Here is a 16,146-nt window from a genome sequence, read left to right on the forward strand (position 1 = left end):
CGTTTCAGCCTTCAATTACTAAGTTTTACAATATAACAATTTCATTACTTTTATAATATATATATATATATATATATATATATATATATATATATAAATGTATATGTATATATATGTATATATTTGTGTATGTATGTGCACACAAACACACACACACATACACACAACACACACACACACACATATATATATATATACATACACACACATATATATTCACAGAAATTAAGCTACAAATTTCGTTTAAAATGCAATTCAGCCAACCTCAGAATAAATACCGAAAGGGGATTTTTTATGAGTCAAAAGCTGTCTGATGGACTTCAATCACGAATGGTTGGAAACGCCGATTTTTCATAAATTCTAACATATTAGCTTTCAATGAAAAGTTGTTCCTCTACCACTTAATGGTTCGAATCCACCTGGTGAAGGATCGCTTATTACTTATAGAAATTCCCTTTTAGTGTTAAGTCCGATGTTGAATGAATCTGATATTAAATGAAATTTATTTCATAATGTTTGTGAATACGTAATGGTGCTTATGACAAGATTTCATATACATATATTAATAGTATATATATATATATAAGATATATATATTATATATATATATATATATATAATATATATATATATATCTATATATATATGATTATATATATATATATAATATATATATAATTATATATATATATATGTTTGTATGTGAGCCCTTGCAATTGCCAGTGGTTAGTGATAAAGAAAAGATGCAAAGTCCTGAAAGCCATAGGGGAGTTTAGTGAATGGTAGTGGACCCCACGATAGGAGGCACTGCCCCCAAAAGGGCAGACGAGTTTCACTTATTGAAGTACAAAGAATAGAAAATAATAGGAAGTATCGATTGTGAAGGGGTTAGCTTAATGCTACACATCTAAGAATCACAGTGTATTTTGCGGTATGAGGACATCTTGGGATATGTGAAAGAGCAGAATTGTGCTAAGGTTGAAGATTCAGGGGTGAAAATTTGTGAGGAATCGGTAGAATTTGACGATGCGGTCATAGAGTCAAGATGGGCAAAGGGAGGGACTATAATTAGAAAGTGATGGGGAAAGTAAAGCTAAGGTTTATTGATGAGAAAAAAGTACCTATGTATGTCAAAAGAGAAAATCATGTAAAGGTTTACATGAGTGTACAGATGGCTGTCAAGGAAAAAAATGTGAGTGGAAAATGGGGGTAATTAATGAAGATGAATGCGTATAGTCAGAACGTTTTGGGGAAATATGGCAATCTACATGGAAGTAAAAGCAGGGAGAAAAGTCAGTCAGCTGTTGGAGCTAAATGCATTCCTGGGCCAGTGGAGTGAGTATTTAAGATTTACTAAATGTGGAGGATAGAATAACAGGTAGAGCCGAATGGCCTAAAAGTGAAAGGAGTTGTTATATAAGTTAAAGAGTAATTATGAAAAGGGACTATTGAGTGGGAACAACAAATGCAATTAAGGTGCTAAAGAATAGGAAGACAGTATGAGGTGATATTATTATATGTGAGGCGTAGTTTGGTAGTGAAAGTTTGATTGACCTACATGTATAAGGTATTGTCTGGATAAGGGTACATATGCTGATGTAATGTATGAGAGGATTAATTGTTCCTTTGTATTATGCATTTCGACTTCTTTCCTTTACTTAGCCAAGTAAAGGAAAAGAGGTCGAAAGGCTTTGCAGACTCCATCGTTTCTCTTTCCTTCGTGGATTTTGTCTTTATACACACACACACACACACACACACACACACACACACACACACACACACATTTTGTATCCACAGTCTTCATATGTTCAAACAAGGTTGTGTAGTTATAAGATATTTACATGTGATGATCTGGTATGCGGATCATTTATTCAATAGTAATTCCTTGTCAAAACATCAGTAGCATATGTCCTGTATTTGTATTAACCTTTAGTATGGGTGTTTTGCAAATATGCAATCTCTTTCAAAGGGAGAAAATATATATTACGTATAATTGAATTCATATTGCATTGTTCCCATACACGAGCGTTTTTATTTAACAATCATAAATGTTTTTGTCACCTCAGATAGATCAACCGATGCTTTAGCAAACTCGTAGAAGATGTTATTAATATTAATAAATTTTCTTATCGGTATGCCATTATCTTATTTCTCATATTATCAGACATGAAGCTAATTTTCAAATGACGTAATTTAGGTACCGATAAAAGAATAAAATCATACCCACCTCCCCGTTACCTCCCGAAGACTGACTATTCATGGTGAAACTGCTTGACCTTTTGGATAGACTTGCGCGGTGGCTTGTCCTTGTAGCCAGATTGAATTTAGATGGCAGAGGGTCGTCAAAGCACAAAATCAAAACACTGGTCTCGATGGTATGAAGAGTTTTTTGATTTTCAGGATCTAGAAGAAAAGCATAATTATGCAGTTTTCATATTTAAGTTGGCAGCTGACTAAAACTATATGGAATACTCTTCTCTTGATCACACAGATATAAATGGGTTTATTTTTTATCAGTGTCTATATCTCAACTGTAATTGTTCACCCTTCAGAGTATTAATAAATTAGATGATTTTCGTTTTATGAAATTGGAGACTCGTTACCTTATTAATCAAACATCGCAAGTATCAATAAAATTCGATGGCTAATGTAGTGGCTGTTTCCTTATTCATGGACTTTGAACGCCTCACTTTAAAGAAATAATTATCTTTATATTTGCGACAATGTCCGTTTTATGACATCCTTTGGGAGTCTTTTTGCTCTGATCTGACGTCTCAAAGACCTACCGCCTGCTAAGAGCTGCCTGCTCTGTGCCCATGTCCTCCTGTTGTCAGCCGTCAGGATTCCAACTGGTGGTGGGTCGGAACCTTCGTATTCATCAACCTCTCTCATCACTTCCTTCAGTTGTTCCACAATTTGGTTTAAGTTCATCCGTGTTCCCTCGACAGCGACCTCCACGCGATATAACTGGAAAGAAGTAACTTGTAAGTCTTAAGAGAAGCATAGGTATGTTACACCACTCATTCAGGCTTCTTCATATCAAAAGTATTTCAAGTTTGTTAAATTAATATTGCGTAGTTCTTAGGTTTTGTGCCAGTGTGTGTGGAAACTGTCTTTGATAAGTTCATGAGGTTTTTAACCTCAAGGGCTAAATATTTGCAGTATTGGTAAAATCTCTTCGTTTTCTTCTTGTCTTGGTAATTTTCTTTATTCCACTGACGACAACTGATTTTTTCAATGTTCTATTTTTGTTATTATTCCTCCCGTTTATTTTGGGATCTTTCAACCATTTCAAAATCAATTTGCTGAACGCTTTTCTTATGCAATAATGCTTAACAGCTTGGACGATAAGTTTGTACTTCTCCCTTTCTTTGGTTCATTCTATATAACTTTTGAATATAAATGTGTAAGGGCATATGTATACACACGTGTAATGATATATATATATATATATATATATATATATATATATATATGTATATATATATATATATATATATATATATATATATATATATATATATATATATATATATATTGATAACTTGGGGATGTAACCGGACTCAAAAGCATGTCACAAGGACACAATGGGGTATATAGCAGAAGCTATTGTAAGCTAAAAATCAGTGTTATGTAAATTATTCAAATGAGTATTTGTAAGAATGTAATGATTAGCTCTGAGCAATGCGAAGTTCTGAATATGAAAATGCTTTGCATTTAGTATACTTAGTTATTATTATTACAACGTGTTTTTATAGTGATGATAAGTATTAGCAATATTGTACCTTTATAATATTTTTAGAAAGTTACAGTAATGATATATTGCAGTACATGTACACAGAGCATCATGCCATTATTATCAAAGCAGTCTCTCTCTCTCTCTCTCTCTCTCTCTCTCTCTCTCTCTCTCTCTCTCTCTCTCTCTCTCAAAGAAAGTGCCACATTTAAAAATGTAAAAGAAAGCATGTACTTGAAATCTTTATGCATGCTTTTATTTCTCTTTCGTTGTGTATAATTCATGCGCTGATTTTCTGAATATATGTTCCATTTTGGACACGTAGAAAGTAAACCAAATAACGCCTGTAGATTAAAGACAGATTCGATTCGAGATTTGATTCATTTGAATTAAAAGAAAATTATAAAGTCAATATTTTTCTTTTAAGCAGACTTACTCAGGTGTCCAACACCTGAGCGAGTCTGGCCGTAACTATTTTATATTATTTTGAACCCTACGTTTTCCTTATTTCTAATTGCCTAGAGGGGTATAGTTAAATTAAATGTAAGTTAAATCTCTCTGGACAATTTATTTCTAAGGTCTAACGTCAAGGGCTGTGCAACTCAACTAATCAAGAGTTTAATTAGAATTAGATACAGATTTAATTCACAAATGTCTCAATTTCTGTGAAGATGTCAACACTTCAAACAGTTGGGTGACGAAGTATGCAGTGATAGTAGTTATTTTCTTTTTCGTAACTGAATACTCTGGATTTGGGGTGGAAAAAATTAAAGAAATTTATCAGAACTTTAGACATGGTTCTGAAAACTCAGAGAGAGAGAAGGAGAGTTATGTGTTAAGAGAGTCATCGATACAAACTTGAAAGAAAACGAACGTAAAAAAAAAAGAAAACGTAAGAAATAGTTTTGGGGAAACCATAGTAATAGCAACCTCCTTGCTTTGATTTAGCAAGTAACTCTACTTTTCAAAACAAAGGCTTGAAGACGACTTAATTCTGAACCATCCTCCGGCAATAGTCATATTTTTCTGATGCACGAACGACACGAAGTTACGAACAAGATTAAAACTGTAATCCCTGCTGCCCAAATGTCCGATCAATTACTCAGCTGTACGATACACGCCTCCTTTTAGTTTAAGATGCCGAGTGACTAGAAAATGTATGGCTAAATTTAAGCTCGTAAGATTTATGCTGTCAAGACTATCACCAAAATACATGACATTTATTTTTTATATGCTCTTCAGCTTCATAATTTTACTTACTGTAATTGGTGGCTTTCTGTGTAATATATAGGAAGCAGTGAATTTGGACCCCTAAAAGCGGAAGATTACCTAGTTCTTTTACGTCTTATAACATCCTTTGACGTACGCAAGACATGATATCATTTTATAATTTAGATAGCATAAATGTGGATGAATTGAATACGGACAGATATGCACTGATAGAAAACAAGATATGGAATATATAACAAATACCAAGTCACCAGAATCTCCTTACATGATTCTTGTACGTGACCATGATATGCTGTGAGTCCTTTTGATGTTCTGTCACCGATACAAGTTTGTCCTTGGGTATAGCAGGTCTCCGATAGGAAGTAAACACTCTGTTGTACTGGGCCATGCACATGGGCTGGTAGCGCTCTCGCGCACTGCATCGGTCTACATCGAGATCACCCCTGCAATAAATATAAGCTCTTAAATTACATGAATAGAGGGCTATATTTAGAGGAAAAACCCTCGCAGAGTTTTCCATCAAGATAATCTACCTGGGAAGTCTAGGATCTTGCTCGTATTTAAAAGAAACCGGACCAATTCTGCGTCGTAAACAGTAAGATTTTATTTACAAATCTTTTGGATTACAGTACCTTATTAAGATTAATGATGATCATTATCACTACGAACATCATTATCCACCGGTGACTATAACTGAGGTACACGTCACTGGAAAGTTGTGCATTTCTTAGAGAAGAGTCTTAGTTTTCTTTTAGTGGCATTCCTTTTGCTTGGGCAACTTTTTCTTTTGTTAATTCTTTAGGGATTTTATCTTTTATCTGTAAATGCACCCTGATTTTAAAGAACTAAATTGAGTAAGAATAAATTAAATACATTCCTACCTAAACATCAATTAATGATATATATTTGTTTTAATTATATGTGCATCGAAGAAGTAAATCACCATAAGAAACATACACACCTCTTGAGGGCATAACATCCCGAAGGTATATACTACATTCTCCATCCATATATGTGATGCTAATGTTCGTAAGTAAATATTAATTACATGGAACTTCCATAATTACCATGTATGTAACTTTACCCTGCCATCTGAATCTAATATTATTTCAATATGAATAATATTCTTAAACTTTATTTTTGAACTGGCAAAATCTATTACATGAAGTACATTGCCTTACTGCGATTTATGTCCATTTAGTAAGACAGACCATGTTAGCCTTGTTTGCAACTTCAGTCCATTTCCACATATTATTCAACTTACACATTGTTTGAGGTGCCTTTTTAAGTATTCAAGTAAATTTCAACGCAAAAGAACTTGTACTGAGCATCTTTGTTCCTAAATACTTTTAAGATTCAACCCCGTTAATGCCTTTTCCATCTAATATTTCATTTCTTTATGCATGGCTTGTCTTCATTACTTTTGTTTTTGCTTTTGTTTATTTTATTTTGGGCCCCTTCTCTCCAAATGTATAATGCACTCTATTAAGCAAGCTCTGTAAATGTTATGGTATTTTGATGATCAAAACACTATCATCTGTATATTCTTATGCTGTCAGAGTTTCTGTCGTTAATCCAGTCTAATCTTTCTCATCTATCGCTGCCCCTTTTGTTTCGTTATGAAACCTAAGAGGCTTTGTTTGTTCTGTAAATTCATTCATCAACATTAGCTTTGCATCTGCACTATTCAGGATAAGAAAACCGTGCTGTTGCAAAACTTTCTATGATATTGGTTTGTGACCACTTTCAATTGCCATCTCATAATCAACGAAGGCCATTAGAAGCGATTTTTAAATTCCATATACTGTTGCTAAATCTGTGCAACTCCTGCCTCAACTAAAATCAGCTTGTTCACCTAAAACTTTTCACCTTTTCCTTTCTTAAGCCTTTTGAGAATAAGCTTATTTTCATCACAACTGATATAAGTGCAATACCTATATCTCTAATACATTCAGTCAGTCACCTTATTTATTTATTTATTTATTTATTTATTTATTTATTTATTTATTTATAGCGGTAGCTGTGACTTCCCATTCCCAATCATCAGACTGTGTTTCAAATCATTAGCTTTTTCTCCTTTCTATATTTCAAATAATGTAGGTAGTATCGGATTTATCATATTTCTAGCTTAAAATAACCCAACAGTGTTTCCATTACACGAGGTATTCCATCCTCTAGGTTTCTTTATTATCAATTTCACCTCATAAACTGTGTGATTTCATTAATAAATACTTTCAGGGCCTCTTCAGTTTCTGGCATATGTATCAAATTTTGTCTCTTGCATCTTCTACTCATCACCTCCCAATAATGTTCTGCCAAACGTCTTTTTTTACCTTGTTGTTATTGACCCTTCCTTATTGACAGTTATTTTCCTTCTTTTCACCCAGGGTATTTTCATTAGTAACTGTAAATTACAATAACATGCAGTGCTACTCCCTGAATGCACGCGTTTGTCATCATCAGCCGGTTTGTCCAAAATTATTACTTATATCCTCTTGATTTTCATATAACTTAATTCTCTAGAATTGAGTACTTAGCTTGTTCTATTTTTCCTTCTTTATCTCCTGTCTGGAACTTGTCTGTGTATTCAGTACATCACAATTCCCATCTTATATCTTATATCTCAGATTTGTGTTGCAGCTCTTCTTCCTAGTACTTATTATGAAAGCAATCCTGATTCATTGTCTGCTCCTCCTCAGATATGGTTTCTTGATCTGCAAATCTCTTTCAGCATTCAATTGCATATATGCCTTGCAATGCTCCTCCTCAAGAAGGTTTACTGTATTAGACCCTGATAATGTCAACTTCTCTGTTGGGTGTTTCTAATTTCAACTTTAATGTGCCAATGAGAAATTGGGGACTACTAAACAACATCTGCTTCTCTTTAGCTCGTACTATTCCTCAATGTTTTTTTTTGTCAGTTGATTAGTGGCCATGATATCTACTTGGTTTAGTGTATTTATAGATGTCCTTTTGTTGGAAAAGAGTGTCATCAATCGTCAAGTTCTTAGCACAAAAAACTTATAATGGGTACCTTATTTATGTTTGAAGTCTTGTCAGGGCTTTCCTTACCCACTGAATCCTCCAAGCCTTCACTGTTCTTACCAAACTCTGCATTCATAACACCAACAACAATTCTCTCTCTCTCTTTCTCTTTCTCTGTCTCACTTTGTAGGTTAGCAAGAATGTTATTATTATCCTGGCATTTGAAAAGAGTAGTTATTTGATTACCGTTTGTCTCAAGAGGCTCATCAGCCTTTTGGCTTCTCTGTTGGGGGTCAAAACTTCTCTGGCAAACAGGCCGTTACCGTGGTACCAACCTTTACTCGTAAAATGTCCATTTCTTCATTAAATTTGAATTTTGCTAAATTCTCATATGGTTTTCATCTTACAATAAAAGCAATTCTCATGGAATGACTGCTTAAGCGTCTTTAAGTGTAAATGACATTTCCTGTACAAGCTATTGAGGAAAATTTTATGTAGAAGCTATTCATAGAATTATGCCACTAAAAGTAATAAGAAATGATGATTTCTAAATTTCAAAATCCGATGTTTTAACAATAACTTATGGCATGATTGAGGATAGTAATATGTTAAAAATATAGTTTATATAAATATTTAATATTGTTGTCTTTGTTATTTTTGTTCTTGTTGTAATCAGATCGTCTGTGAAAGTAGCTTAGTATAGTGTTTAGTTTATAGAGAGTTGATAGTTCTGTCCAGAAGAAAAATAAAGTTTTCCATTTATACTTACGCTTCAATTCTCTCCTTCATGTCAATTGCCGCTGTAACTAACTTAGCAGCGAAGTTGACGATATCCGACTTTGAAGCGAACTTTTGATGAGGGAAGACCATCCCTGGGTTGCTGTTGACTGGAAGAGGTAGTGCTATATTCATGTACATGTCGTCCAGCCACCAGTTATAGGCCTGTAATCAGAGAGTATTTTCAAAGCGTGTTCTTCTTGGTTAATTTCATGGTTATTGATATTACTACTACAACTATTGGAAGAAAAGAGCGGACGAAGATTGCTCCATGGTGGCGTAAAATATTTCTTTTCAAAATGGATCGAGCCTCTCTGATTCTGAGAATCTTGGAGTTTGTTGCGAGCTCCCCTTGGTTACATCTCTGTTGAAAGAATATGCAAATTATTGAATTGACCGTTATTCCTACAAAGGAGTGGATTATGCTCTATTTATTGGTGAAGGGAGAAAGGCGGGAACAAAGTTCGGAATACTCTTGAACTGTTACTTTTGCGAATAATCCATGATTGCCAAAACTGGTGATGTATATAGAAAATTCTTGCAGGTATATGGATGGTCTTCAGTATGTACAGCAGTTTTATAGACTTGTCTTTTCACTTGCCATAATGTAGAGGATGGCCGGGTAACTATTGCCATTTCAGCATTGCCAATTTATTTTGAAATCGATTTCGAATCAAGAAATTTTATATTTTCGTAATTTGATGCCACGAAGAGAAAGAGCTTTCACGTATAATTGAAACAGGAACGTAAAACAAACACTACCATTGTGTATTTCGGTGATCCAGCGTGCTGAATGAACTTTTCTGTTGGCTCAGAATTACATGTATGCAATGTCTCTAGCTCATAAAAAAATAAACTAAAAACAATTTTCTTCCTCCTTAGGCTTCATGTCCCAGCAACGTCTTCCATTGCAATCGTAGAGCAACGTCTTCGTATGAGAGTAATGAGATGTTCGTCTTGGGGATTAAAATAAGCGATTAATCAAGGTCTACGGCCCTCAAGGGTACATTAAAAGTCATTCCGAGTGTAGCAGATAATATGGGACGATTTTTCTGCCAGAAGCACGACAATTCGCTGCAGCCAAGAGGACCATGGTATTGATACTTTCATACAGCGGCGGTGTAGAGTAAGTGAAAGTTACTTTGTGTTTACGCAGTGTAGTGTTATATGTTATATATATACACATCATGATTTCTTCAAATTTCTTTGAAGTTGGAACTCAAGGCTTTGTAGTGCCAAGCGTATCCAAAAAAGAGCATAGAATTTGAGAGGTTAAGAGTTCATTGTGGATATTACAATTTCATATATATATATATATATATATATATATATATATATATATATATATATAATATATAGTATCAGAAAGCGAGTGTACAAGTTCTATGAAAATGACACAGTGTGTTTGGTGTGATTGCAATTCGCTGCTGTTGAGCCTTTCATGTATGAAGCAGCTAGTTTTGTGGAAATTTCCTACACACGGAGTTCATCCTCTCTTCAGTAGGTGAGGCGGAAGTAAATATAAAACGTTCCCCTTTCCGTGACCGATTTCGAACCAATTTTAAGTAAATGGGTGTACAATCCACAATGATGTAAAATTCTTCTGTAGTTTTATAAAACATATATTTCTTGTACAGCAGATTACAGCTTTCGTAAACAAGACCACAGCTGATGGTCGAAAGCTGTAATTTGCTTTACAAGAAATATATATTTTATAAAACTACAGAAGGATATTACATCATTGTGGATTGTATCATCATTTTCATATATATCTATATATATATATATATATATATATATAATATATATATATTATATATATATATAATATATATATTTTCAAAGCAATTTCTGTCTGTTTGTTTGTTCTCTATGCAGACCCAGACTATGAAAACTAGGGTTACCAAATGTTTCCTAACTACAGACCTCCTTTTAATATGATATATATGTATATATATTTATATTGTATATATATAATATATATTATATAATATATATATATATATATATATATATATACATATACACACACCCACACACACACACACACACACACACACATATATATATATATATATATATTATATATATATATATATATATATATATATATATATATATATGCACTAGCTGACCGGGAAAACTGAATGACAACCGATAAACTCTCTCTCTCTCTCTCTCTCTCTCTCTCTCTCTCTCTCTCTCTCTGGATAAAATTGGTCAAAGAATGTAAATATCATTGCCCTTAAGTACTCTAGTTAAGATAGTTGCTTCAGTCACATGGCCCAACATTTTTGGCATTTTATATTTCACCACTTTTCACCCCCATTCCTACTGGGGCTGAACTTGGACTTGAAGGGCATCAGGAGTGTCTCTCTTCATCCCAGCGGCCTCAAAAACTATGGGTTAGACATTAATATCCATCATTCTTGGTATATTATTTTTCACCTATTCTCAACCGCCCTTCCTGTCAGGGCTGAGCATGTACTTAAAGGGCATTAGGAGTGTCACTATTCATCTCAGCAACCTCAAAAGCTATGGATTAGACACTAATATCTGTAGATTTCGGTCATCTTTAGATTTCACCACCTTCCCATCCCCTCTTCCTATCAGGGCTAAACTTAAGCTTAAAGGATATCAGGAGTGTTATTATCCCTCTCAGCCACCTTGAAAGCTATAAATTAGACACTAATATTTGTTGTTTTTTGTCATTTTAAAATATCAGCCTCTTCTGACCCCCTGCTATTGAGGCTAGACTTGGACTTAAAGGACGTCGGAAGTGTCTGTTCATTTCAGCGACCTTGAAAACTATGGCTTAGACATAATATCATTTTTTTTTTAATATGCATGTCACCTCCTTCCCACCCCACTCCTATCGGTGCTGAACTTGGATTCAGATGGCATCAGGAGTGTCACTATTGCAGCAGCCTCGAAAACTATGGATTAGACACTAATATCTTTAGTTTTCAGTTAGTTTTACTTTTCACCCTATACCCACCCCGACTCTCCACACCCCCTTCCCCAATTGGGTTCCAGTGATGTCTTACTCCCACAGTAATCTTTCCTAGTGCCAAGTTATATGCATACCAAGTTTGGTTGAAATTGCTCAGTGTATATCAACTGTATGTGGCACATACACACATACATGCATACATACATCCATTTAAATATATCTATATATATATATACTATATATATATATAAAGCACTAAAGAAAATGAAACAATGGAGTACCATTGCAAGGCCTTTTGACTTCTTGTCCTTATAAGCAGACTTTCCTTCTGGCTTTTACCATTATTCATTGTTCATCACATTCCAAATTTTCGTGATTCAGTTACACACACACACACACGCACACACACACACACACACATATATATATATATATACATATATATATATATATATATATATATATATATATATGTGTGTGTGTGTGTGTGTGTGTGAGTTTAAATATATATAATATCATATATATATATATATATATATATATATAATATATATATATATTATTAATGTATTGAGCTGAAGGCTACAGTAAAAAGAAGCATATATATATATTATTATATAGCTTATTTTTCCTGTTGCCGTGGTTGATTATATATAATATATACATATACATATCATATATATAATATATATATATATATATATCTAATATATATATATATATATATATATATATATATATACATATAATAAAACCAATTGCGCCAATTCTGCGCTCGCAAAAAAGAAAACTCTTTTCGCTTCTTCAATCAACCGAAACGTCAATAAGGTGAGGAATGAAAACTTTAAAAATAACCTTTTTCAAGTGATGGACGGAGTCACAGTTGACGCTGGTTGATGTGGCTCAATAAATCCATACACAGTACGTGGGTTAAGGGCCAGTTTCATTATATTCGTGCTGGAGGGCCTGTTCTGTGAGGTGTGTGCGACGAGAGAAGGGGAGAGGGAGGGGCAAGCTGCAAGAAGAAATTGTAGGTGTAGAAGGAGGGAACAGGTGAGGAACTAGGATCGATAAGTAACTCCTCCACCTTTTCCATCTTAGTTATTTCAGACTTCTTTATGGTTATGGAAAGACATTGTGTGTCGTTGTACAGTTATATTTGAATCCACTGGATATGGCTGGTGTTATACTTCTTAGTCATGTAGTGCTTTTCCAGACTAATATTTCTTTGCCTATTTACTGTGGGAACCTCATTGTTAGTTGCTACTTTCATTGCATGAATTCAGTTTTTTTCAGCAGATTTCATAAGGAGCAGGACGAACGGAATCGAGTTATTTACCTTAAAGGTAAATGGTTATATATTGTTTTTTATTGTTATAACGCTTTCACAAATTCTTCACAAAATTATATCTTCATCTTCGTCTTCTGCCGCTTGTAGAAGTTAGTCTTGTGTGAAGAGACTTATAATTAATTCTGACAAAATGGTCTTTTAGTGCCTCTTTTCAGTGGCCATTATTAATAGATAATATAATAATTGTTATTGCCAGATACTCATACCGAAAATAAAGTTGGTCAAAAAATCCAAATTGACTGCCTTTGCATCATTTGGGGGAGTCCATGAGGGTTGACTGGCAGTCATTTGATGGTTTATCTGCTGGAATTTTTACAAGATACAAGATCAGACAACAAAGAAACCGTGCAGTATTGGAAAGAATGTGTTCAGAACTTTTGTAATATTTGCAAGCAAAAAATATTACACCATCACTTATGTACTTTTGCCGTTGCGCACTTTGGGGCGTCTGTGTCTTATAACGAATTTGCGTTTGTTAAACAATTCATGTAATGTTTTTGGTGCTGCAAATATTTGAATTAGCTGTAGTATATTCATGGTTATATGAAATGATAGTAGGAGTATTCCTAATGTTTTACCGGTATGAGTTATTGTCAGGGCTAAGGAAATCCTTGTTCTCTAAAGTGTATCTTCAGAATACTTTACTTTATTCCAGTAACTCACCCTTTCCGCAAGAAATTGCCGATTTAGTTAAAAATTCAGCTTCACTGTTAGCTCTAGTTAAATGCACGGATCTAATATCATTAAGTTACGATTGTACTATGGGCTTTCAGGAATACCCTTGTAGTATATATCTACTCTATTTTATTGGTAGCAGCCTAATCTCATATTTCGAGTTTGATTCGTGGGATCAAGGGAAGAAATCTCGCGTGGTGCGGCTCAGCAACAGTCCAGGTAAAATGACCTCGCATCCAACAGAGGATCTTTGCTATAGACTGGAAATGGTATCAAGAAAATGTTGTAGGTCTGGTTGATAAGGATTATCCCGAACGACACGAGTTAGTAAAAGCAAGAGATGATTGAATTTTCTTTTAGTCAGTAATGGGAGTGGTACTTACTACAGGAACAAGGGAACAGAAAGTTGGAAAAACAAAGCAAGATAATCATCAGGTATGAGGTCGGTTTTGGATTTTTACACACAGACACACACACACACACACACATATATATATATAAGTCATATCACATTTCCGTGATTCATATACATATATTGAGCTACAATGTCCTTTAATATCTAATTCGCTCTACCTCGGAATTAATATATTTTCATATATGCTTAATCGAAGGGGAATTTTTTCTCGATAATAGACTTGCCTGGACCGGGGCGCGAACCCATGGATTCTTTCTAATCCAGGAACGTCAGTGAAGCTTTTACCTACTACACCACCGGTGTAGTAGGTGGTGTATTAGGTAAAAGCTTCACTGACGTTCCTGGATTTGAAAGGCTCCATGGGTTCGCGCCCCGGTCCAGGCAAGTCTATTATCGAGAAAAAATTCCCCTTCGGTTATGCATATATGAAAAATATATTAATTCCGAGGTAGAGCGAATTAGATATTAAAGGACATTGTAGCTCGATATATATATATATATATATTATATACTATATATATATATATATATATAATATGATATAGTAAAACACCAATCAGCTATAGCCACTGATTAACTAAAGTAAATGGGTATGTTTACTTGAAAAAAGATTTAGACTTAGTGCAATTACTTTTCTAGGGGACATAAGGCGCTGACATCCTTAGATGACATTAAACAAAGGAGTTTAGAATCAGAGGCTGAAACAACCAATCCGAAAAGTTTAGTTAATCTCTCAGCGCGTAAGCATTGGATAATGTAATTTTTGCTTTTCGGAAAAAGTCCTCGGATGGAATAGTTTGCAGTACGTTTGCATGAAAGCTAGCTGTCTGTTGCAATAACAGAGGAATACAGATATTCAGTATTTTGCTAAATTCAGTATGGCTGCTTTTGGACACCAAAGTGCTCTCGTGTTAGTGTTTTTATTTTTTTTTTTTTTCAAAAGAAAATATTGTAATTTTATTGACTAGTTAGAACTAGAGATTTGGTAATATACTTTGTTCTCTCATATAATATGAGACGGTATTGCTGGGAAAACTTTATTTTAATTGTACTTGTAGCTGGATAATCGCTGCGTCTGACGCAAGGAATATTTTCTTTCGTTTTCCCCTAAGATAGATTTTAAAATTTTTATGATACTCCCAAAATAAGTTCGTGACTTTTATTAGACATGTGAAATTGCTATCGAATTGCAGCAACTACATAGCTGTTTAAAACGAAAAAATGAAAATCTGTGTGATTTCTTATTAATAACTGATTAAACGTAGTTTACAAAAATCAAGAATGATTTATATTGTTTTTATAAGATTAACGAAATAGCATATTCTCTCCGGTCTTTTGATCTCTTTCAATTTTATTTTTATTGTATTTTTGTATTATGGACATTTAATAATCCATTACATTAAATGTAATGCATTTTATGCGGTTCATTTAAATGTATCGACTTCTACCCTCATCGCTAAAAAATAGCAATGTTCAGTACGATACTGTATTCAATTGCCCTGCCATTACAAAAATAATTTTTATACATTTCGAAGTGCATCAAAAGCCCAGATTATGCTGCTTTTGACTCTTTCTAGAATAGAAGTTATGGAATCGTTTTGCTAATCCATATTTAGTCTAATAATCAATAGTAAATTTTGCCTAAAAATGTTCCGTGTAAAATTTTTCAGTTGATTGCGTCGTTGATTTAATTTCTGTATTTCTGTAATTGCGACCTGGTTTACACCTGATCTAATTTATTTGGCCCAGTTTACTGAGCCAGTCATACGATGTTGACAAGTTTTTGGCACGGTATAACTTCTTCATTTACTACTTCAAACTTTATACTTTAGTATAAATACTGCTTTGCTTTTATTTAACGAAGACTGATTTATTTTAATATGGAAGGACCATTTTCATTAAACCTAGGTTTTGATAATCACTGTAATTATCAGACAGTATCCTTACAGAAGATGTGTCAGGCAAATTAGGCCATTTTTACCTAGGTTTGGTGTAACCCGGGAAAATATTGTAAATTTCTT

The 16,146-nt window shown here is 33.9% G+C and overlaps 2 protein-coding genes across 7 annotated transcripts in view; one reads left to right on the plus strand and one right to left on the minus strand.

The window, feature by feature from the left end:
* Positions 1-16,146, plus strand: part of LOC135198069 (opsin Rh5-like) — a 707,912-nt gene that overhangs the window by 308,179 nt on the left and 383,587 nt on the right. For both annotated transcript variants that reach the window (XR_010310718.1, XR_010310719.1), the window contains exon 10: positions 9,614-9,857. The gene's annotated coding sequence lies outside the window, so the exon portion shown is untranslated. The remainder of the gene's footprint in view (positions 1-9,613; positions 9,858-16,146) is intronic.
* The window catches only part of LOC135198070 (choline O-acetyltransferase-like), a 243,220-nt gene that overhangs the window by 35,384 nt on the left and 191,690 nt on the right, over positions 1-16,146 (minus strand). For all 5 annotated transcript variants that reach the window (XM_064225480.1, XM_064225479.1, XM_064225477.1 and 2 more), the window contains 4 exons: positions 8,724-8,896; positions 5,235-5,412; positions 2,790-2,970; positions 2,231-2,406 (listed from right to left, as the gene is read on the minus strand). In XM_064225480.1, coding sequence (XP_064081550.1) covers positions 2,231-2,406; positions 2,790-2,970; positions 5,235-5,412; positions 8,724-8,896 — 708 coding nt within the window. The remainder of the gene's footprint in view (positions 1-2,230; positions 2,407-2,789; positions 2,971-5,234; positions 5,413-8,723; positions 8,897-16,146) is intronic.

The sequence above is a fragment of the Macrobrachium nipponense genome, chromosome 21 (assembly GCF_015104395.2).
Source record: "Macrobrachium nipponense isolate FS-2020 chromosome 21, ASM1510439v2, whole genome shotgun sequence".
Lineage (NCBI taxonomy): Eukaryota > Metazoa > Arthropoda > Malacostraca > Decapoda > Palaemonidae > Macrobrachium > Macrobrachium nipponense.